Source organism: Diprion similis, chromosome 12 (genome assembly GCF_021155765.1).
Source record: "Diprion similis isolate iyDipSimi1 chromosome 12, iyDipSimi1.1, whole genome shotgun sequence".
NCBI classification, from domain to species: Eukaryota; Metazoa; Arthropoda; class Insecta; order Hymenoptera; family Diprionidae; genus Diprion; species Diprion similis.
The window spans coordinates 13,747,780-13,769,176 of record NC_060116.1 but is presented as its reverse complement, the minus strand read 5'-3'; the positions used below and the strand labels follow the sequence as shown (position 1 = coordinate 13,769,176).

Genomic DNA, 21,397 nt, shown 5'->3' with positions numbered 1-21,397 from the left:
AAACTCAACAAAGCGCATCCAAACTCTGGTGTTACATTCCAAATAAGAATTCTTACTATTTTACCATCAGTGCAAAATGCAACCAGTGCAAAACCTATTTAGAGCAGACCAAAGTCAGCGCCGGTCTGAATGAACGACCAAACGTTTGTGACCAAGACATGGTATGAGATCAAAAATGGAGTACATGAAGACAGAAACAAGGTATGTACAATGGACTCAGTATCACCTCGCAAAAGTCAAAAGCAATCACGATTATGCTCTTCGTTTTCAGATGGATCAAGTTCGGAGACATAGAGGAGCTCGTGTTGATTGGGAAAGACGTAGTCGGTTCAGCTTGGGGAGTTTACGTCAGTTTCTTCAACCTGAACACGGGCGAAAACTACGTTGAAAAATTTGATAATCCTGGAAGAAGTGACGGGGTTTCATGTCTGGCAGGACATCCGGTATACATTAAACAAGAGTGATCTTCTTCCTCAATTCACAAAGGCTATCAATCTTTTTATTCAACAGGTGGTCTCAATGTTCGCGATAGCAGAGAGACATCCGAATCCCAGAGTTTTGATCTTCACGTACCCAAACCTGGCTAAGGTTTCCACCTGCAGCGATGGCGCTCCCAACGGTTTTCTGTCGAGTGCATTTGCAGGCACGGAATACCTCGTCACTCTCTCCTCATTTCCGCAGTTCGAAATTATCCTCTGGCAATGGAGGACTGGGGAAAAGATGGCCGTGAGGAGCACGAGTGTCTCAGACCCAACGCAGCTCATCAAGTGAGTTGCAATGTGCTTTACGGATTCTTCATGGTGTGCATCTGATGTCTGGACCTGATTCCAGATGCTCGTCGATGGCGCCTTACACTATAGTCCAACTTGGCACAACGTCAGGACGACTGCTGGTTCACGAGATCAGCGTCTGTTCAAGAATAGCGTCGCTTCTACCGACGGAGATCAAACATGTCGACGAGAGGATTGTCTCTATCAGCTGGACATTGGACGGAAATTTGCTGCTAAGCGACAAGTTGGGAAGCGTTTGGCTGATGACGAGCGATGGGAGGAGGCGCAACATGATCATCCGAAGCGACTTGACATCTGCGCACGTTTCCGGTCGGAAAATACCGATGGCTGTAGCAGTTCAAGGAGGGATTCTCGTGGTCGACGTGAACTCCCGAATACGGGTGAGAAGCAAACATTCCACAGGTTTGCCACATGTGACCTAAAACTAAAAGTCTGAGTTATAGTTTTACAGAAGATCATCATCAGAACACCGGCAAAACGACGTGATTTGGGAGTCGCGATGGGAACTCAGAGCTCCTTCACATCCCACCAAGGCGACGGTACACTGGCAAAGGAATAGCGTTATATTCTATGGCGAGTGCGGTGACTTTTGGGAAATTCCACTCGATGATTATAGCAAAGCTCCGATTCTCGATCTGAAGTACAGCCATGGTTCCGGCTACCTGGTTATCGCCTGGGCCTACCCTGGAACCCAGATCATCGCGTCCTTCGACAAATTCGGGCAGATGAATGCCTTCGAGCCAGCGACTGGTGTTTGCACAGGGAAACTGTCTCTGAAGGACGAAGGTCAAGGTGCAGTGACGAACTGAAAATTGTATCGCAACCAAATCTTAACGGTCATTCCACTGACTTCCAGTTCTATGCGTCGTGTCCCACCCTGACTTGCCGATTATCGCGATGACCACCGATGCTGGAAGGTGCTTGCTGATCAGCTTGTACAAGGTGACCGACCCCGTCCTGCTCACGTCGTTTCACCTGCATGAACAGCCCCTGGACAACGTCAAGTTCTCGTACTGTGGCGGACTGCTGGGAATCGCGAGCTCGAGAAGCGGAGATTTTTTTCTCATCAAAGGAGAACCGGGCTCTCAGATGTACGTGCACAGCTATCTGGAGACGCGAAGACAGGTGATAGAATCCTCATTACGAGTACGATGCGACAGGTCAATGGTTTTTCGATAGACTGAAGAAAATATGTATGTGCATCTTATTTCGGTAGGCGGTAGATTTTCTGCTCTACGAAGACGCGGATGGAGGCGCCAGGCTTCTGGTACTTGTGGTAACGAGTACCGCTGCGATAGTCGGTGATATAATCATCGTGTACACTCGTAAACCCGGAGAGAATCTCTTTGCGGAAGAAAAATACGCTGTTGAGCTACTGGACGCATTTAAATCACTACATTACGGTCCCAGACACTCCAGTGATGTCATCGGGGCTCCTTATCTATCCAGGCAACTACACCGGCTGGAGATCCAGGTGGGAATATAATACACAGTGACTGTGTGCATACAATCATATCGTCGGAATCTCATAACTGACCTTCATCATCGGCAGAACGACTTCAGAGGCGTTCGTCTTGTCCAGGCTTTGCCTTCCGGCCATCAACTACGAAATCCCTGGGTTTACACAGACCGTCATCACGTGGTAACAGCCGGTTATGACGGCCTCGTTATCGTCAGAGATGGATTTAACCTCGAGAAGGTAATCGCAGTGTTCGCACCGCATCATCGGCAAGAGGGCGGAACGAGAATGGCTTTAGCTTCACCCTGCGGCTCAATGATCCTATCTCTTGGCCGAAATGGAACTTTGGTGGCTACCGAACTAAAGTAGGTCTGTGAGATTCGATGTTGACATATACCGTGAATCCAAATTCACAATTTTTAATGCACGAATTTGTTCAGTTATCGTGAACCAAACGCCAGAGTGCTCAACGAGGCAAATGTCAAGCTAGATTCCTCGGAGATTCAACGCATGTTCTCCAAGCCGACGTGGGGATTCGTGCCAGAGGATATCGAGGACGAAGGTAAAAGCTGGGTCGCATGCCAGGAGGCGATCAAGGACCGTACGGAAAAACGACTGTCGATTGCGGCCAGGAACGCCATCATGAATGACTTCGAGAAATTGAAAGCCCAGGTATCCTACTCACTTTCAATTACACCGTACGCACGGTACACCGAGTAAATCCAGGGTGAAAAGGTCACGGGATAGAAACCGGTGTATTCGACTTTAATTGGCTTATATTTATTGCACCGTTTCAATAGTCGTCAAAGAGTGTCTTGTTAGGTAAAGGCTCTGCTGGACGTGAACGAGAAAGCAGATCCTAAGGAGCAGTTACCCGTACTCGAGTTCGATCTGGACAAGAAAGGCAGGGAGCTTAAGATTCAGAATGCTGCTAAGGATCGCGAAGAACTTGAGGTATGGGCGGAGAAACAGATGCTTGAGGAGGAAAGGGTGGTTTCTTTCGTACTAAAAACATGCTGGAAGCCTATGATGGTCCAGGCTCGGTCTATTCGTGCCATATTTGGTGATACCTGCGTCGACAATTACCCACTGCCGTTGAAGAACGGGGACGAAGAGAAAGAGCACAAGTGGGCCCACTATGCGAAGACACTATCCCTCGAGATATCTAAGTATGATTGAAATTTATCGCTTTTGATATTATACCGAAATTCAATGCTCACACTTCTAGCCTTGAGCCTCCCTCCGGATCTGCACAAAGAGAAAAACCTACCTCAGTGTTTGAGCTGAGCAATGAAGCGAATGATGATGCAGAAAACGAGGTGCATCGCGTTAAAAGAACGGAAGCCCTCGCGATGACGGGGACCACCACACATCGATGGGTAGCACGCGATCCCATCCATTTCAATCAGCTACAGACGTACAACTACATTCAGGGGGCGATGGAGTGCGTTTTTATACGAGAAGAGATTGACAAGCTGAAAGTGAGTTATTCTTCCGCCAGGGTCAAGAGTGATCAGCGATTTTCGTTCCATCTATTTTCAGATTCACTTCAATAAACTATTCGACGAAATGATGTCCACAAAGGAGCAAGTGATGACTGTACTCGCTCAAAGGATATCAAAACTGCGACACGTCGCCAACGAACTTTTAATTATGTTCCGAGTGAACCGTGAGGCTGAAATTATGCCGAACCCCGTCTGGGACCAGACGGAGAAACCGGAGACCATAATTGTTGTCACTGACGAAGAGATCTCAGTCAGACCGTACATGACACCAGAAGAAAAGAAGATCCAGGAGGCGGAGCGTTTACAGGCGGAAAAACGCCAGCTGGAACTAATGGCGGATGACTTCCGTGAAAAGACACTTATGGAGACTATGGACGGACTTTTGGAAGTCAAGTGAGTAAGTTTTTTCACCTAAGACTAACGGGGCATCGATCGTGGTGACAATGAGTCACATTATTTTCCGCAGGTGGGAAGATGACGTCAAGAAGGACGTGCCGAAACCTTCGTGTTTACTCGAGAAGGATCCTGCCCATTACACTGAGGAGGAGGTCAAAGAGATAATGGACTACGAGGACAAGGTTCGGAAACTCAAGATCGAACGTGATCGGTATAGAGAATTACTTCAAAAGGAGTTTCGTCAGACTACGCGTAAATTCCCTGCAATTTATTCATCAGACTAAAATTTATAGCCGCAATTCCTCACGGTCTAATAATTATGATTGAACTCAGGCAACATTGAAGAGAGCATTAAAATGTTCAACGAAAAGCTGGACGCCTTCTCGGTAGAAAAGGTAAAACTGGAATCCGCGATTCTTCAGGAAACTCTGCGACTCCTTCGCTCCAAATGGAGAGACCTCGAGAAGACACGTCGAATGGAGAAGATACTGGATCTAAAAGACAACGAACTGACACCAGCGACAAGATACAGCCAGGAATTAATGGACGAGTTGGCAACGCTCGAGGTGGCAGTAGCAGACCTGAGAAATCGATACGAGGCACTATGTAAGCGGGAAAAAACGATGGACGATAAGTTCCGGGGTGAATTCGTCGACTTAAAACCCCCAATTGTCGAACACTTGGCAAGACATTACAAAAAACGTCCGAGAGCGGGAAAGGCCTGCACGTGTACGTCGATCACCTTCCTCACAGAAATTGGCAGGTGTATAACCACCGGAGACTCACCCGAAGTCCTGCCCCCCGAAAGTATCGAGTTTCTGAAGGGTTTACACCACCTTGACATTATGCCAAGCAACCTACCACCCCAAATCGACGTGAACCATTGGAGTCACCTTTGCAAATTGAGAAGGACCAAGATCGAAACAGAAATACGGGTGAGTACGAAATTTTCTATTGCAACTTGAGTCTTTACGCTGGTATTGACGTCCATAATCTGTTCCTTGAAACGGTACGATTATTGCTGCGGTTTACGCTTACCGTCCATCGTAGAAGCGATTCCGATAAGCATGCCTGTTGCAAGTAACAATTGAGTAATGTAGAGGTAATAATTCATCGAACAAGTGATTCATGTTTACGACATTTTCCTGGAGAGTTATATCGGAAAAGGAAACATTGTGCAAACCATGACGTTTACGATCTACTTACCGATAGTCAATATTGATGAAGACCTTTCGTACCGCAAGGTGAAATGCTGCGCGGTGGAACTGGCCGAGGCTGAGCAAACGGTCGGTTTGTATCAGAGAATGATCGTTACCAGTCAAAATCGCATTGTTCAGCTCAAAGAGGCATTGAGGGAACATCGTGTATCCAGGCAAAGGTTTGTCGAGGACATGGAGGTTCAGCTGGTGCTAAAGATGGGACAGGTCGAGGTCCCCGTTCTCCTTGGCAAAGTCAGCGACCTCGCCGAGGCGGTGTTAGTACCTGCAGAAGAGGTGGACGCCGTAAACGTCGCTATAATCAATGAAGGACGGCTCAAACTGTCCGCTATGAAGAGAACGATGAGTTTCCGGAGAATAATTGTTTGCAAGGAGTGGCGACACGCTTACATGTGTAAATCATTGGAGGATCTCAAGGCAGAGGTCAAAGTCCTCGAAGACGTGAAGGTGACGTTTATTTGTCACTGAAAACAGTTTTTGAAATCCGCTTCGACGTTGTGCTGAGCCCAATATTTTGAACAGACTTTTATTTTTATCTGTTCACAGGTAACTAAAGAGATACAAGAGTACACGCGAAAGTTCGCTACGAACGCGTTGAAGGATAAGGACGTGAAAACATTCGAGAGAGATATCGAGTCGTTGAATCAAGTAGGTAAAATTGGAAATTGCAAAATGCAATCTTTCGTCCAGGTCAAGAACTACCCACAAATAAAAATTGCGTCCTAGTATTCAAACGAGGCCAACCATAGTCGCATTGTTCTCCCGGACCCATCACTTTAGACACAATTTGCCGGTGATTACAATCATCGTCGGTGAAACTGTAATTGCAATTGTCTTCGCGAATGACACATGCAGATGTTCATATAACATGTGCATATATACTATATACAATAGACATAGAAATCTAAACCATCGACGTTGGTAGTACAAGAATGTTTTTTCCATCAATAGTCTCATCAAACTTCTAGATGCCATACAGCAACACTAGGATCACATTGTGTACTTATTTTTTCTCAAGCTTTGCAGAAATACCCTACATAGGTACATAATATTAGAGTAATTTCATTTTCAAAAATAAGTTATACGGTCAATTCATGTAACCGTTACTGCACCTGCAGTCTATTGAATGCTTCTTCTTGGGATCGGGTAGAGGATATTGAATAATTAGTGTAATTGTTGACTCAGCGGTACAGAAGGATGGTCGAGGCTGAAAGGAAGAATCTGGAGAAGATAAGGACGACGATAAAGTATTGGAGAAGAGAAAACGTGCGGCTGGATGCGATGATAGAAAGGATAAGCCAGGCAAACGCCCGTGATTCAGTGTACGTTAAGAAAGAAGCGATGGACAAAGAGAATAAATTCACAAAGGATAGAATGGAGGCTATCATGAAGAGGACTAGATTGGTTAAGGACGTGCAAGATAGCTACAACGAGCTTCTCCTCTTGCAATCCGAATTAGAACTCCTTAGGCTCAAGACCTATCCTACGTTGAGATTCAAGTCTGAAGGTCGGAAAGAACTCGCGACAAGTACGACTAGAGCTGCTCGTACGAGTAGATTAACAGATAAATGAATCGCCTTGGCCTTTGATAACCCCGCGTCATAGATATAAATTTATCAATCTTTTTCGATGTTGAACCCTTTTTTCGTGTATATGTGTGTGTATGAATCGTTTTGTAGTCTCGATGACGAAAAAATCACTCTATGATGTAAATATTATTTCCAAGAGCGAAAGGAGAGTGCTAAAATCATTCAATGAGCAAATCAATTAACACGGTCTGCATTTTTGCACATTTTAATGCATCGCGAAAGTCTGCACTGACCAACTTACATCCCAACAACCTGCAGTAGTTTCGAAAATCAAGTTGCGCATCAACAATTTAAATCAATACGCACTCATGTTTTCAGCGAAATAGTAATTATTTTAAAATCAACTCGAAATACTGAAATCAGCTTTCCTTTGTTCCTCAATAGAGCTGCTCAAACCTCAAGCAGCGGATTGTAGCTACCTGCAATTATCAGCTTTTGCTTCCTGACCTTTCCCAACGCCTAAAAACAGTAATACCAAAGCTCACAATGAGTTTCTTCGGTAAATCGTGTCCTTTCTATTCAAAACGAAAGTGAATTATTTTCTCCAGATCGCAGTTAAATGTAAATTATTATCAAGTAAAGACCATCGGGTGAAAATGTAGTCGGTCATCGACACTGATACGTAATGTCAAACCATGTAAAATACATCGTTAAAGATGAGGGAAAAAAAACGACAAGTTATATACCGCCGACAAATTCCGTCTCGTCCGCACAGTCTATCTCGTTCCATCTCTCTTTTTCCGGTTAATTAAATTATCTGCCTGGCAACCGAGTCTGATGGAATAATCTCGCTGTTTAAAACAGGTTCGCGCAGTTGGGAATAAGCTCAGAATGCATTAAGAAGCACGGCGTATGAGTATGTATATCATCAATGCGAAGTAGTATTTTTATCTCTCTCTTTCTTTGTTCTTTTGTTGTAATAAATAATATACGAGAGCCGGGGAACTCCCGCGTTACGTCGAACGTGAATGTTTGACCTCCGAAGAAGCGAGTTTCGTTGTCAAACGTAATACCGAGTTTTATTTTATTTTCAATCGACCATGTAAAAACAAATTAATATATGATACGGGCATATTCGAAGGATGGACCAACTAAGAGATAATTTTATGTAACCAATCGGTATTTGTAAGGCAAACAGACGTGCAACACCTTTATTTTCGCAGCATCATTGGTGCGCAGTTTGCGCATTGAGGTAAAATCGAGGACGATCGCGGGTCGAACTTGAATTTGCACGCTCAGTCACGGGCAGAATAGTCAATGCAAATTTGCAATGTTGGGTTCCGCCACCTGAATTCAAGCCCATATATCAATGTCGATTTACGATGTCCATTGATGCAACAAGGCGTGAAATGGGAAAAACAATGAACACAACCTCGAGAAAAAAAAGACGGCTGCTTCGTAAACAAATTGATTTATTTACTCTGCAATATGGGAATAAAAATGACCGCAATACTTCACTACTGGAAACTTTTTACGTGCAATGCACATCCTGTATCTGCGTCAAAGCGTAGAATTTCAAAGAAAAGGTGAAAGAAATTGGAAATTGATACTTAGTCAATAGAACTGCGGAAAGTTTACTGAGGTCGAGAATGAATATAATATTTATGTAATAAATTTTTGTGATAAAGTTTAATATTTACCAATTTTACAAATTGGCTTGTAATAGAGGAATCGTCTGACCCGGAGACCCGGAAAACTTTGCAGATTATACTCAAGAGTGCTTATGTGTACGTACAAAAGCACATCAGGAACGATGGACGAATCGAAATTTTGGTCCCGAATCATTTAGCGAGGATTGATGAAAATGCCTGTGTGTGTATTGGTTCAATTGGCGAAGCGTCCGTAGGATTGCCACTTCCTGCCTAGTTCATTTAAATAATATTATACGTACCTTACATATGTCTATATCACACTGCAATAACGTTAGGAGCGTCGATTTATTATCCAATACACATTATGGTATGTGTTACATATACTGTGCACATAGGCATGAGCGAAGTTTATTATTCGAGTTCGACTATTATGTAACAATCGTATTTAAATAAGAAGATAAAAAATAAAAATAAAAAACATGTGTCATGTCACTGGAAGTGTGCTCGTGTGGAAAGATAGCGAGTGGTCGCTGCTGTGGGGATCGTCGAGAAATAAGTTCCAATTGATAAGGTGTAATATCGTGAGCCAAGTGTGTGAGTTTCATCCCCACCACCACGACCTCAGCCTCCACCCCGGAGCCGCCGAAGACCGACACTTGCATATAAGAAGCTCGAGCCATCCTCCTCCTGGCTAAGCAACCTCCTGCTTGTCAAACGTGCAACAGTCCTCGCCACTCCAGTGTTTCAACCTTTGAGTTTTTCTACTGCGCGTTATCACAGAAGAAGATGGCGCCCCGTTGGGTCATCTTGGTGGCCTTAGTCGCCCTCGACTTCGCCTTTGCAGACTCGACCTTCTGGAGGAGGCGTCGAGATGCCACCTCCCCTGTTTGTGAGTCCGTTTTCTTTCAAATTTCCAAACGCTTGTTATGCATTTTTTTTTTCCTCATACCGACCATTTCTTGCAAACACTATACTGCAGGAGGATCAGTATTATCAAGACCGAAAGTTCCCGTAGACTCATCTTCTTTCGAAGAGATTATTTCTTATAATATATAATGAAACGACAACAAATATTGTTCCGTCGACCGATTTTCGAACGCATTGCACTTTCTTTTGACTTGCGACATCCTGCTAATTGCAGTGTTGCGGCAATAACTGTCGTCATTCGTTTAATTTTAAATACCTACTACAAGTAAATGAAAGACAATTCTTTATGTAAATACAAATCTGACGCGTCATTTTTTGCGTTTTAAAGTCACAATGTGCGTGCCACAAATATACTGGAAAGACTGCGTCCAGATGATTGAAGACTCCGGAAGACAGGGAATTCCCATCACCTGTATAGCTGGCAGGGATCGCTATGATTGCATTGAAAAGGTTGGCAGAAAAGAGGCTGACATCGTCGCCGTCGACCCTGAGGATATGTACCTTGCAGGGAAGAGCAGGATTGCGGCCGAAGCCGGGTACAACCTTGTTGAACAGGTAATGTCTAATGATAATAAGACGATCATCCGTGCCAAAGTCGAGACGTGGAATTGCTTTCCGAAGAGGTAGAAAATTACGACCACGTCTATTGAAACGCAATCTCGCACACATATTTTATTATAAATATTTATATTGAGCACGAACGCCAAGCCAAATCGTATGAGGAGAATAATAAATTATTTTCAAACGTGATTCCCCGTGTGGGAAAAACAATGCATACATACAATTTAATAATACTAAAATAATCTTGTGTGGCGTATATGTAGGTTTATAAATAGTTTCCAGTTAAACTGGCCAGGTACACACAAACGCAGGATTCACGAATACTACAGGACCTATATTATAATATAATTGTACAAATAAAATACGTTCAGTTTTTCGCAGACCGGTTTGCGTTGCAGGTGTAACTAAACAATTATTCGACTCGTTTGCATTCCATTACACATGCGTAGGGTGAGCTCGACCATGTTTCACGGTTTTTTTTTTCTTGTACGAACGACTTGCAGATCAGGACCAAAGAAGAGCCGGAGGCACAGTACAGATACGAAGCGGTCGCAGTGATCCACAAAGACCAGGACATAAATTCCCCCCAAGGATTACGCGGGCTCAAGTCCTGCCACACCGGAATCGGACGCAACGTTGGATACAAGATACCGATAACGAAGCTGACGGCTATGGGCCTGCTGACTAACCTCAGCGACCCGAGGTTCTCCTCTAGGGAAAACGAACTTCGAGCTCTCAGCAACTTCTTCAGCGAAGGTTGTCTCGTCGGAACCTGGTCTCCGGATCCAACCATCAATCAACGACTGAGTAAGCCATGATTATGAAATATCTTATTGTTGTTAAGGAGGTTTGTTATGTCAAATCAATACAAGATAATTAAACATCCAGAATTTATCATTAAGATCGGGTTTGTAGACTACGACAATTTTTCTAAGAATTAAAAGAGAAACAAATACTGATATGGCGAACAAGAGCTTGTATAGGTGTCGATTTTTTATTTCGAGTCTAATGTTGATGCCGGAAAACTGCATGATCGAACGATCTTGACATGCCATTATATAACCGATTCCTTCCACAGAGGCGTCCTATTCCAATCTGTGCGCCCGCTGCAAAAATCCCGAGGCATGCGATTATCCTGACGAGTACTCCGGGTACGAAGGAGCTTTGAAGTGCCTGGCCTTCGGGGGTGGACAGGTTGCCTGGACCAAGGTGATATTCGTTAAGCGTTTCTTCGGCCTGCCCGTCGGCAACACGCCGGCAAAACCCGCGACCAAGAATCCAGCCGACTTCCGGTACTTCTGTCCCGACGGAAGCAAGTTGCCAATTGACTCTGAGACGAAACCCTGCGTCTGGGCAGCCAGACCATGGCAAGGATACATGGTCAATGGTGGCGTGTCCAACATCAAGGCCGTTCAAGATGTGAGTTATATTCTAGCAATAACTGATTATGATGTAAGTTGCTGGGAGTTTGCCGATTCGATCGTACGAGTAATTGGAATTCTTTCAGGAAATAACCGGACTCGGAAATCTTGGCGAGCAGAAAAATGCTAGCTGGTGGAAGGACCTCATGCTTTTGGATACCAAGACTCTCCCGGTTAAGACCGATCCCATTCAACCTCTCGAACATTTGAACAGGGCTAACTACACCGACGTTATTGAAAGGGACTTTGGCGCTCCGATGAAGAGTGCTAAATGGTGTGTTTGGTCCACCGAAGCTCTCGACAAGTGTAATGCCTTCGCCAGAGCAGCGTTCTCCAGGTAATGACCATGTGCAATTATTGGAATTCAAGGTCATTGTACAATTTTTACAGTAACTATAACATGGTCAAGTTAAAGTACTTTCGATTGTGGTTGATGTGCAAGATCTTCATGCGATTTTCATCTCGCAATTATACCTAGTAAACTGATTAACAATTTGAGAATACTTATTTGGTGGTTACCTGAAAGATTTTTATCAGAATTTATGCCAACCAATAGGGATGTGAGACCCAAGCTGGAATGTCTTCTTGAGAAGGACGTCGATACGTGCCTGAAGTCAGTGAATGATGGCAAAGCCGACGTAGTCTCCATCGATGGTGGTTTGGTAGACAAGGCAATGAAAGAATACAACATGAAACCTATAATTGCCGAAAAGTACGGCGAAGGTGCAACGAAAGAAAGTGAAAGACCGGCAGTTGCCGTCGTGAAGAAGAGCAGCTCCATCAACAACTTGGGTATAGATATGTTTGTTCACATTGTGTTATGATAGGTCACAACAACTTGACACAGTGATTACAATAATTTTCTCAAAAAATTTCAACGTTTAGTCGATCTGAAGGGCAAAAAATCCTGCCACAACGGCTACAAGGGCAGTTTTGCCGGATGGTTGGCTCCCGTTCACGCGCTGAAGGCAGCCAAGCAGATCACAAATCCTGACGATTTGGCCGATTTCTTTTCCGGAAGCTGCGCACCTGGAGCACCTCAGCAATCCAAACTCTGCTCGCAGTGTGCCGGAAACATCGCCTCCGGCTCGGACAAGATCATCCAAGAGACTAAGTGTAAGCCCACAGAAGCTGAAACCTTCAACGGTGATCTGGGAGCGCTGAGGTACGCCAATGCATATTACGGGTTCATCCTCTTCGCCATTATTCCGCTTTTTCGATATTAAGTGGTCTCTTATTTATTTTTACACAGGTGTCTCATTGCCGGAAATGGAGACGTCGCCTTCGTTTCTTACACGGCACTATTTCAGCTTGGTGAGAATTTCGTTCGCTTCGATGGTTTTTACTGCGGAACTTGAGTGTAGTTTTCATACTCACTCGAATCAATCCTCTTTCATTTAATCTTTCAGACAAAGTGGGCAAGCCCGACCAAATTCCGAAGGGATCGGACTTCGAGCTCCTCTGTGCACACGGTGGTCGCTCCCCGGTTGAAGATGGTAAAAGGTGCAATCTTGGTGTGGAAGCCCCGCGAGTCGTTGTCATGTCTGCTACTAGGAATGAAAATACTCGCCGTGAACTCACCCATGGAATTCTAGACGCTAGCTCTACGTACGCTGAAAGCCCTGAGCTCTTTGCACTTTTCGGAAATTGGGGTGGCAAATCCAATCTCATTTTCAAGGTAATTTAATATTGGTCTTACAGATATCAGTGCTCGTACATGTGAAAGAAAGAAGTCGTTTCACTTCTTTTCAAATTCGGCTTTCGAAATCGATGTTTTCTCGCTCCGTATTGGATTGGAGATGACTTTTATAATTTTTATTTTCAGGACGATGCCATCAACCTGAGTTCCATTGACGAATCCTTGGAATCGTGGGGCACTTGGGCAACGACTCAACAGGAATACAACATCGCCTCATAAGGAATTGACGCGTGGCAAAAACTGGCCAAAAAATGAATATTTACAACTACTCGTTTAAACGCATTAAGCTATAAGTGTTGTAACATAATATGTAAGCCGCCACTCGTATCGAAATTTTTATATGACTTATACGAATAAGATACCTTTATATATATATATACATATATAATTTAATTATAAAACGTATTCAGACTCGAAATTGTTGTCACTAAAATACATCTTATGTGATCATCTGATCAGAGACTTCAGCATTCTCTTATTTATCACCGGAAAACTTTCGTTGTCCGCGTTAGTATTCTATTGTTATACATGGAAAAGTTAGAGGAACTTTATACATCATATCAATCAAATATCACAATACATGAAGTTTTTTGTTCATGCAATGTTTTCTTGCAGAATATACTCCAGTCAGCGGTTCAGTAATGTTTCAGTACACAATGCGACATTCAAACATCCCCCTCTAAGCTGGTACGCATGCCATTGGCCGATGATAATGTGCTGTGATGTGATTGGCTAGCTGCCGAAGCAGCTGTTACAGCGTGAGTGGGATGCGGCCATTGTGAACGGCTCCCTCGTGCGACGTGCGTGAGGTTAGGCTGTGGATTAGGCAACGAATTTATAATAAAGAGATACTAACGGATTACGAATTGTGATATATATTGGTTGTGTGAGGTCACTGAATATCTGTGAATAATTCATAATCCATCGGATCATCATATCTCCGCACACGTATGCGAAAATCAAATTTACATGCATTCGCGTTCGATCACTGTACTTACCCGCCAAAGCCGGCACCAACACTACTGTAAGGTGATATTATAAACAACGGTTCTTTAGGTGAGTAACAATAGTATTTGACCTAAAAAGATTTTTCAGTTTAACCTGTAAACGATCACACTTTGAAATAATTCAAAAGTCTTTCGTTATTTATGTCTGAGCTACCGTTCTGTCGAAATGTGATGAAGATAACCTCAAACGTCAATTCCGAAGGCTTGATTCCAGTCTTTCAGTGATCTAGTTGAATTACTTTTTTAATTTGAATAAATTATTATCCACTTCTACTGTCTTCATCTTAATTTATTAATTAGCCTGGTTCCTGATTCAATTGGACTTCTAATTTATTTCACACATCAAATATTTTCTGAATAACAATCAACTGTCGCTTCGAATATGTTAACGGTCTGCCTCTATGCCTGTTATATATGAAAATCACTTACGTAGTTCCAAAGTCCAGGGACATATTGTTCAATCCAAATATAATTTATTCCAGATTTAAACAATAGCTGCACTAACAGCACTTTATTGTATAACAATGGAGCCGCTGAAGATCCATCTCGATGCATTGGAGATGGCTGGAAAAATGCTCGACAAACACATAACAGCCGATAGCAATTTTCCATCCCTAATAAATCTTATGCACTACAACGCACAAGGTGATTATCACAAAGCAACGAGTATGTCGAAGACCTCGTTATTAGCGATAGTCATAAGTAAATGGTAATTGAAAATCACTGCATCTTTTTTCAGGTGGTCCAACAGTCAGCGGTCTTGACGATCATGATTATCCTAATATAAGCGGCACACCGATCAGCTTTTCAACCATTAATCAGATGAGAATGCATGGCAAAGTTCCATTGCCATCTGAAGTGATGGAGCACTTCGGCCGTATCCTTCCAAAAATATCAATGAATATTTTCTAGGCGTAGCATTCACAATTTTCATAAATTTTTACTTTCGATATGCCTGTTTCACTCTTAATAACAATATAGATATGCAATGTCATTGTATGATGGGCTTATTCACCGATATCTCAAAGGCCTGGCTAACAATCGATAGTGATATTTATGTCTGGTCTTACGAAAATGGGTAAGAAAAGAATTTTATCAAGCTTATCCAGTTCATCCTATTTGATGTACTTACAAAATTCTAGGGCCGACGTGGCTTATTTTGATGGACTCAACGAGACAATAATAAGTGTTGGGTTGGTCAAACCGAAACCAGGAATATTTCAGAGTTATGTCAAATATTTATTGATTCTGACGACCACGATCGAAATATCTGTACTTGGTGTGACGTTTTCGGATACCAATGATGGTAATAGGCGAACTTTTTTTCTCTCTGGAACACATTTCATGATTCAAATCGTTTGCCCAACTTATGTACATTCTACTGTAGGAAAACCAGGAGAAATGCAGCTCGTGCCTGAGCCAATATTCGTAGTCCCTACCGATGGAATAGCCATTACAACTATAGCTAATACCAATAGTGGACGAATATTTCTTGGTGGCAGAAACGGCTCACTTTACGAGATATATTACCAGGTGATTGTTAGAACATTTTTATTGCATAGCCATATGTTGTATGTATTTTTCAATACTACTTTTTTCACATTTTAGGCCGAAAGCTCGTGGTTCGGTAAGCGTTGCAAAAAAATAAACCACTCCGAAGGTCCGCTATCGTTTTTGGTACCATCGTTTGTCACAGTTGCCTTGTCTGAAGAGGAAGCAATTGTCCAAATATCTGTCGACGATAGTAGAAACATTTTATACACCCTTGGTGATAAGGGTACCATAGCCGTCTGGGATATAGACAAAGGAAACGCATCAAAAATTACCTCTGTATCTCAAGCTTCTCTGGTCCAAAATGTTGTCCATGTTGTGAAGTAAGATTCTTTGCCTTTATAGTTTTAAAAACTTCCATGTTTATTACTCTTAAAGTTAGCGTGTGCATTCTTAGGTATTTCATGATATTATTCGACATTGCAGAACACTGGATAGCAATAATTTCCGACCTCTGGTCAGCATATCTGCTATAGCGGAATCAGAATCCATTCATCTCAATTTAGTTGCCGTTGCAGCAACTGGGACGCGCTTTTATTTGTCCTGCAGTTCAATTGCAAATCCGTCTAGTAGACCACATTGTCTTCAACTGATACATGTCAGACTTCCACCGGGATATGCAGCTAATGCTCCCATTTCGAGGCCAAGAAAAGTTCAAATGGCACACTACAGAAAAGGTGAATCAAATTTCCTATTCCAGATTAGATATCGCATATTTGTTCCTCACATCACTATTATATTTAATATTCAGGCACGCTTCTTCTAATCTGCGGCGGAGATACAGAAACGGCATGGTGCTTGAGCAACGATGCTTATCCATTCACTAACTACTTGGCTGAAACGCAGAGCGTTTTGCCATTAGATAGCCCTGCTTGGGCCATGGCTGAGATCCCTGGAGAAACGGTTGTTCATATTGAGAAACAGACTAACCCACATGGAGATCCTCCTCTACTGGTCAGGCAGCACATGGAAGCACCTCGTAAATTCATATTTTTAACAGCACAGGTATTTCAATCAATTTATTTCATGCATGCGTAAGTATAATAAATTCATGCAGCTTGGTAGAGTCTGTATTTTACAAAACTGCTGTGCTGTTACAGGGTGCTATAATACTGGTTCAAGTACGACCTGTGGATATTCTGAGACAACTTTTGTTGGAACAACGTGGGCCAGACACTGAAGCTGTACGAACGTACTTCCAAAATCAATCTGCTGAGCAAGCATGTGCTACCTGCCTCATCCTAGCTACGCTTGAAAGTTCTCAGAATGCCCAGGTATTGAAAAAAAAAACTGTCCATGTATAGTAATCATTTGCTGATGTCATCGAATTTCAGACTTTGTAGCACATTCTTACATAAATATGTTTCAGCTCTCCGACTGGGCAACAAGAGCCTTCTTTTTGTACGGTGCTCAGAAAATCCCAACATTTCCCAGTGGCCTTGACTCTCATTATGGGTTCTCTACTTCGCAAACTGGTATTTATGTTACATACATTTGATTAATTATCCTTCATACATGTAACATAGTCTCGTTACACTCAAATTCTTGATTTTCAATTTGAGTAATTATTTTCCTACAAATATCAAGCATTGAACTTGAACATTCTTGTTTCACAGGGGATCTTCGCACATCTACACCTCGTGCTCAAGGATTTGATGCAAGATCTCCGATTCACAGACTACATTCACAAATGCGAACTAACCCAGATAAAGCACTTCAACAATTTTCAGGAAAACATGGCGGCCTATATCTTTATGTCGGAAGAATACTCCGCCCAATATGGAATGTTCGTTGCATTAAACTAGAAACTGTAAACAACAAGGTTCAGGTGAATATAATTCGCATTAAATTATTTCTGGATGTTGCACTGTGAACCAATTTTATGTTTCGTCTTCCTGTATTGGCACACAATTAATGTCTTTCAGATTCTGAGCACTATACCGTCTGCAGATATTGGATGGATTCTAGGTCATCTACAGGCACTAAGAGCTTTCTTAAATAAAAATACTAACATTTCTAAACAGTAAGTACCTTCTTTTCATTTTAAGAAATAACGGACTCGACAATTTTTACAAAGCAATACAAATTCATTGTCTTCAGGCACAATACCACCAGGAATCCATCTAACGGGTTTGAAAGCACTATGTCACCGCATTTTCAAGAGCCTATCATAGAAGAACGTAATTCCCTTGATGCTCTTAAGGTATTTATTACTCACGCCTGCGAAGTTCTAGGCTTGTGGAGGATACTGTGTGAAAATCAACTCCATAATATTGTCAGCTGTCTGACAAAGGATCAAATTAATCAATTTACAACGGCTACATACAGAGACCTGATTTTAATCGGCCATGAAATATCCTCCCTGCTTATCATTCATCTAATTGATAGGTGAGTAATATGAAGAATCAAAATTACTTGCAAAACTTTGGATTAGGATTAGTGCTATTACTTTCAAACAAAAATATTACAAATTGTTTTTGCATTCCAGCTACCTGGGAGACAATGCCTCAATTGATGCAGTCAGCTCGAAACTACGTGAGGTTTGCCCAAATCTCTACAGAAATGAAGATGCTGTCTGTTCTAAAGTGAGTGTCTGTTAACAATACCCAAAAAAAATGCATTACTTTGAAAATTAAAAAAACATGGATAGCTATTGCTTCAATTGTCAGAATCATAAATAGTAATTGCGAAACTGCAATTATTTTCAGGCGAACGAGATTATTTTAAAAGCAAAGAGCTGTGTAAGTCCAGAAGAAAAAGACAGTTACTTGCAATCTGCATTAAAGGTTAGTCAGAGAACAAGAAGTCATTCATCTGTTACATTGTGAATTCAGTTTCATTAAATAATAGTAGGAAAAATTAATCAGGAATTTTTGCAGCCACTCTAGTTAGAACTATAAAATTCTTCTTTTTCTTTGGAATGCCAAATTTTTGTCAATTATTAACTATTCAAATTTTTTATTCTTCTTCATCAGCTCTGTAAGGAAGTAGCTCCCCACCTCAATTTAGGAGCAGTTTGCCAGCAGTTTGTGGCATGCCAATTTTATTTCGGTGTCCTTGAATTATGCCTCTGTTGCGCAGAGAGGGTCGATCCGAATAACGCTGCTCTACACTATTACAAAAACAATGAGCCAGCTGACGATCAAGAGGGGAACCTTGCATATGTCAAACGGTCCTTACTTTATGAATCTTTACCATTTTGTTAACATAATTCTAAGTTAGACTTGATTTATTATTCTTTTTCATCGCCATTCATTCACAGGATTGAGATTTACAAAGAATTTACCGCGATGTTAGATCATCTCTATAATCAAAGTATATCTAATCCATTAACGCCAACTGTACCGAGTAAACCTGGACCCCCACAACATAACAACTCAACAACATCAGTTCCGGCAAAAGAAGTGGTACATTTTTCCCAATAATTATAGATTCAAGCGTTTTGTGCATATACGTAAACTCATTTTTCCTCAATGCATTCATACAAGACTACTATTTATGTTCCATTAATGACAACTATTTGTTACATTTCACAGTTACACGAAATTATAGATGATGGACTAAATTCCCCGTGTGAAATACTACACACTTCAATTTATTCTTGGATGATAGATCGAGGATTACATGGTGAACTCGTAGCTCTTCCTGTGACTTCATTAGAAGCGTATCTAATACGAGTTAACGCACCAGAACTTTTGTGGCAATATTATGAAAGAAATAAGAACCATGCTGCCGCAGCAAAAATCCTCGATGCCTTGGCGTCAAAAGGCGGGTATGTGTGTATATGTAAATATATGTAAACATTGAACGCATATCGACCAGTTCAATATTCAATTTCTCATATTTTTACTTCAACATTTTTTCCAGGCTAGAAGTGCCTTTGGCACAGAGAGTCGAGTATCTTGCACGTGCTGTTGTGTGCATGCGTAGTGACCAAGTTGGTTACGCTCCTCATCTTGGAATTTTCCTTAGAGAGTTAGAAGACAAGTTGGAAGTGGCTCGAATACAACAGCAGGTAAAATCCATATTCTATCGTAAAAATTTTCATTACCGTTATTGTCATGTTAACTGGGTTAAAAAAATCTTTCTGGAGACCTTACTAATTGAAAATATTTACCTACCTACCCTCTACCTTCATTTTGGTGTTTTAGATATTGGATACGATTTGCAGTTTGCAACAGTCGCTAAATTCACAAAATGTGAACTCTGTGCAATTCGATGAAATGCGATTAAATTCGTCTCTTCTTGATATAACACAGGTTTGTGACCATTCTCTATTAAAACAATATTATGAATATTATAATTTCTCAATAATGCACTTTTTCTACAGTTGTACGAAGAATATGCAGAACCTCTTCAATTATGGGAATGCAAACTTGCTATTATACATTGCTCTGGTCATCAAGATTCTATGTTAATACAGGGAATTTGGACCAATATAATTGAAAATGGTATTTTTCAAATTTTCTTCTTAAACTAATTGACGACATAACTCAGTCCTATATAGGTATATCAATAAGATAAAAATGTATTTTTCAGAGTTGAAGAATGCTAATGCACCCTCCGCTGAAGATAAAATGGCAATTCTGATGAGTAAAATAAAACTTCTTGGCCAAGAGTATTCAGGAACACCTCATTGTTTTCCAATTGGTACCCAACTTGAATTATAATTCAGTAATTGGTATAAAAAAAAATATGACTCACCTAGTTGCTGTGTTTTTCATCTCCACGTTATTTTAATTCTTTCTAGATTTTCTGATAAAGCAACTAGAATTACGAGCCTGCAGATTAAGAGTCTCAAACAGCCATATAATAGCAGGCTTCTTACAATTGGGTGTTTCCATAGAAGATCTTCTGGACTTATATGACAAGTACGTTTGGCTTTTTATATATACCATGTATGGCTGTCATAGAAAAAATATTCTTTTTTCAGTAAAATACAATGACTTATAGTCGTATAAAATCCATAAATGTACGTATTTCCTCGAGTATGTAAGAAATTGAACGCCTACAATTACGAATTTTTATTCCTGAAGATTATTTTGTAATTTTGCTCATGATTTTTCAGAATGATTGGAGGAAATGACCGTACTTGGCTGACTGAAGGAAACGAGTTTCACCTGATCGAATCAACTGCCAATTTAGTGAATTATTTTGCAACGAACTCTAATATTACAAACACATTTACCAGGTAAGATACAAAATTTTATTATTAATGTAGTTAGTTGAATTTAATATCGTAAATTCACATATTCGTGTTGGTCCTCAAATGACATAATCCATGTGACAGTAAAAGACTGTAAACTATACTTAAATTGTATCCGAATGACTTCAAATTTTAACACACATTTACAGGAGAAAAATTACGGCTAAATGCCAAGACGTGATTTCGAAGTGTTTAACTACGGTATACGCTAAACCTAACACAGATGAATTAATAAGTAAACTGCGGTCGATACTGAGCGTGTTGAATCGGATGTAATTCGCAGTTTGTCTAACACGGCGTCATGATTTGGTGTTAGAACAGAAAAGGTATCAAAATAAATCAACAAGACTTTGCATTTTTTAAATAAATCCTTTGAATGCAACTTCCAAAAATATCCCATCCTATAAAACGGTACTAATAGGTCTTTATTTCTTAATCCCGTTTAAATATAAAGAACAATGTAACCAGGGATGGAC

The 21,397-nt window shown here is 41.4% G+C and overlaps 3 protein-coding genes across 4 annotated transcripts; all 3 read left to right on the top strand.

The window, feature by feature from the left end:
- The first annotated feature begins 174 nt into the window (after positions 1-174).
- On the top strand, positions 175-7,649 carry LOC124413304 (cilia- and flagella-associated protein 43-like). 2 transcript variants are annotated; one of them, XM_046893812.1, is made up of 17 exons: positions 175-201; positions 272-443; positions 511-767; positions 832-1,171; positions 1,235-1,583; positions 1,648-1,916; positions 2,008-2,265; positions 2,344-2,615; positions 2,691-2,922; positions 3,073-3,419; positions 3,479-3,731; positions 3,793-4,148; positions 4,222-4,403; positions 4,485-5,086; positions 5,396-5,815; positions 5,915-6,016; positions 6,554-7,649. In XM_046893812.1, exons 1-17 carry the CDS (start codon positions 176-178, stop codon positions 6,938-6,940), a joined length of 4,824 nt encoding a protein of 1,607 aa, XP_046749768.1. In that variant the 5' UTR covers position 175; the 3' UTR covers positions 6,941-7,649. The 2 variants fall into 2 exon arrangements, with proteins under 2 accessions (XP_046749768.1, XP_046749767.1); XM_046893811.1 differs by having other exon boundaries at positions 5,891-6,016.
- A 1,578-nt stretch (positions 7,650-9,227) lies between these two features.
- LOC124413307 (transferrin) lies at positions 9,228-13,612 on the top strand. The gene is made up of 10 exons (XM_046893814.1): positions 9,228-9,438; positions 9,805-10,031; positions 10,541-10,844; positions 11,116-11,456; positions 11,545-11,795; positions 12,015-12,250; positions 12,344-12,623; positions 12,711-12,772; positions 12,868-13,136; positions 13,284-13,612. Exons 1-10 carry the CDS (start codon positions 9,336-9,338, stop codon positions 13,374-13,376), a joined length of 2,166 nt encoding a protein of 721 aa, XP_046749770.1. The 5' UTR covers positions 9,228-9,335; the 3' UTR covers positions 13,377-13,612.
- Positions 13,613-13,797: 185 nt separating this feature from the next.
- On the top strand, positions 13,798-21,289 carry LOC124413460 (nuclear pore complex protein Nup155). Its single transcript, XM_046894049.1, has 26 exons — positions 13,798-14,213; positions 14,647-14,809; positions 14,904-15,041; positions 15,146-15,242; positions 15,307-15,470; positions 15,552-15,697; positions 15,773-16,038; positions 16,142-16,392; positions 16,467-16,720; positions 16,816-16,989; positions 17,085-17,190; positions 17,332-17,543; positions 17,641-17,738; positions 17,816-18,103; positions 18,204-18,300; positions 18,424-18,501; positions 18,691-18,887; positions 18,978-19,122; positions 19,252-19,487; positions 19,583-19,730; positions 19,867-19,974; positions 20,046-20,166; positions 20,255-20,365; positions 20,466-20,586; positions 20,784-20,906; positions 21,071-21,289. The coding sequence occupies exons 2-26, from the start codon at positions 14,689-14,691 to the stop codon at positions 21,195-21,197; spliced, it is 3,927 nt and encodes a 1,308-aa protein (XP_046750005.1). The 5' UTR covers positions 13,798-14,213; positions 14,647-14,688; the 3' UTR covers positions 21,198-21,289.
- The last annotated feature ends 108 nt before the right edge of the window (positions 21,290-21,397 follow it).

Coding starts and splice junctions, on each gene's coding strand:
- LOC124413304 (XM_046893811.1), top strand. CDS start 176: ATGGAGTACATGAAGACAGAAACAAG. Junction 1,917..2,007: donor ATCTGGAGACGCGAAGACAG/GTGATAGAATCC, acceptor TTATTTCGGTAG/GCGGTAGATTTTCTGCTCTA. Junction 5,087..5,395: donor AGATCGAAACAGAAATACGG/GTGAGTACGAAA, acceptor TCGTACCGCAAG/GTGAAATGCTGCGCGGTGGA.
- LOC124413307 (XM_046893814.1), top strand. CDS start 9,336: ATGGCGCCCCGTTGGGTCATCTTGGTGGCCTTAGTCGCCCTCGACTTC. Junction 12,773..12,867: donor CACGGCACTATTTCAGCTTG/GTGAGAATTTCG, acceptor TTAATCTTTCAG/ACAAAGTGGGCAAGCCCGAC. Junction 13,137..13,283: donor AATCCAATCTCATTTTCAAG/GTAATTTAATAT, acceptor TTTTATTTTCAG/GACGATGCCATCAACCTGAG.
- LOC124413460 (XM_046894049.1), top strand. CDS start 14,689: ATGGAGCCGCTGAAGATCCATCTCGATGCATTGGAGATGGCTGGAAAA. Junction 18,888..18,977: donor AACCTTGCATATGTCAAACG/GTCCTTACTTTA, acceptor ATTCATTCACAG/GATTGAGATTTACAAAGAAT. Junction 20,587..20,783: donor CTTCTGGACTTATATGACAA/GTACGTTTGGCT, acceptor ATGATTTTTCAG/AATGATTGGAGGAAATGACC.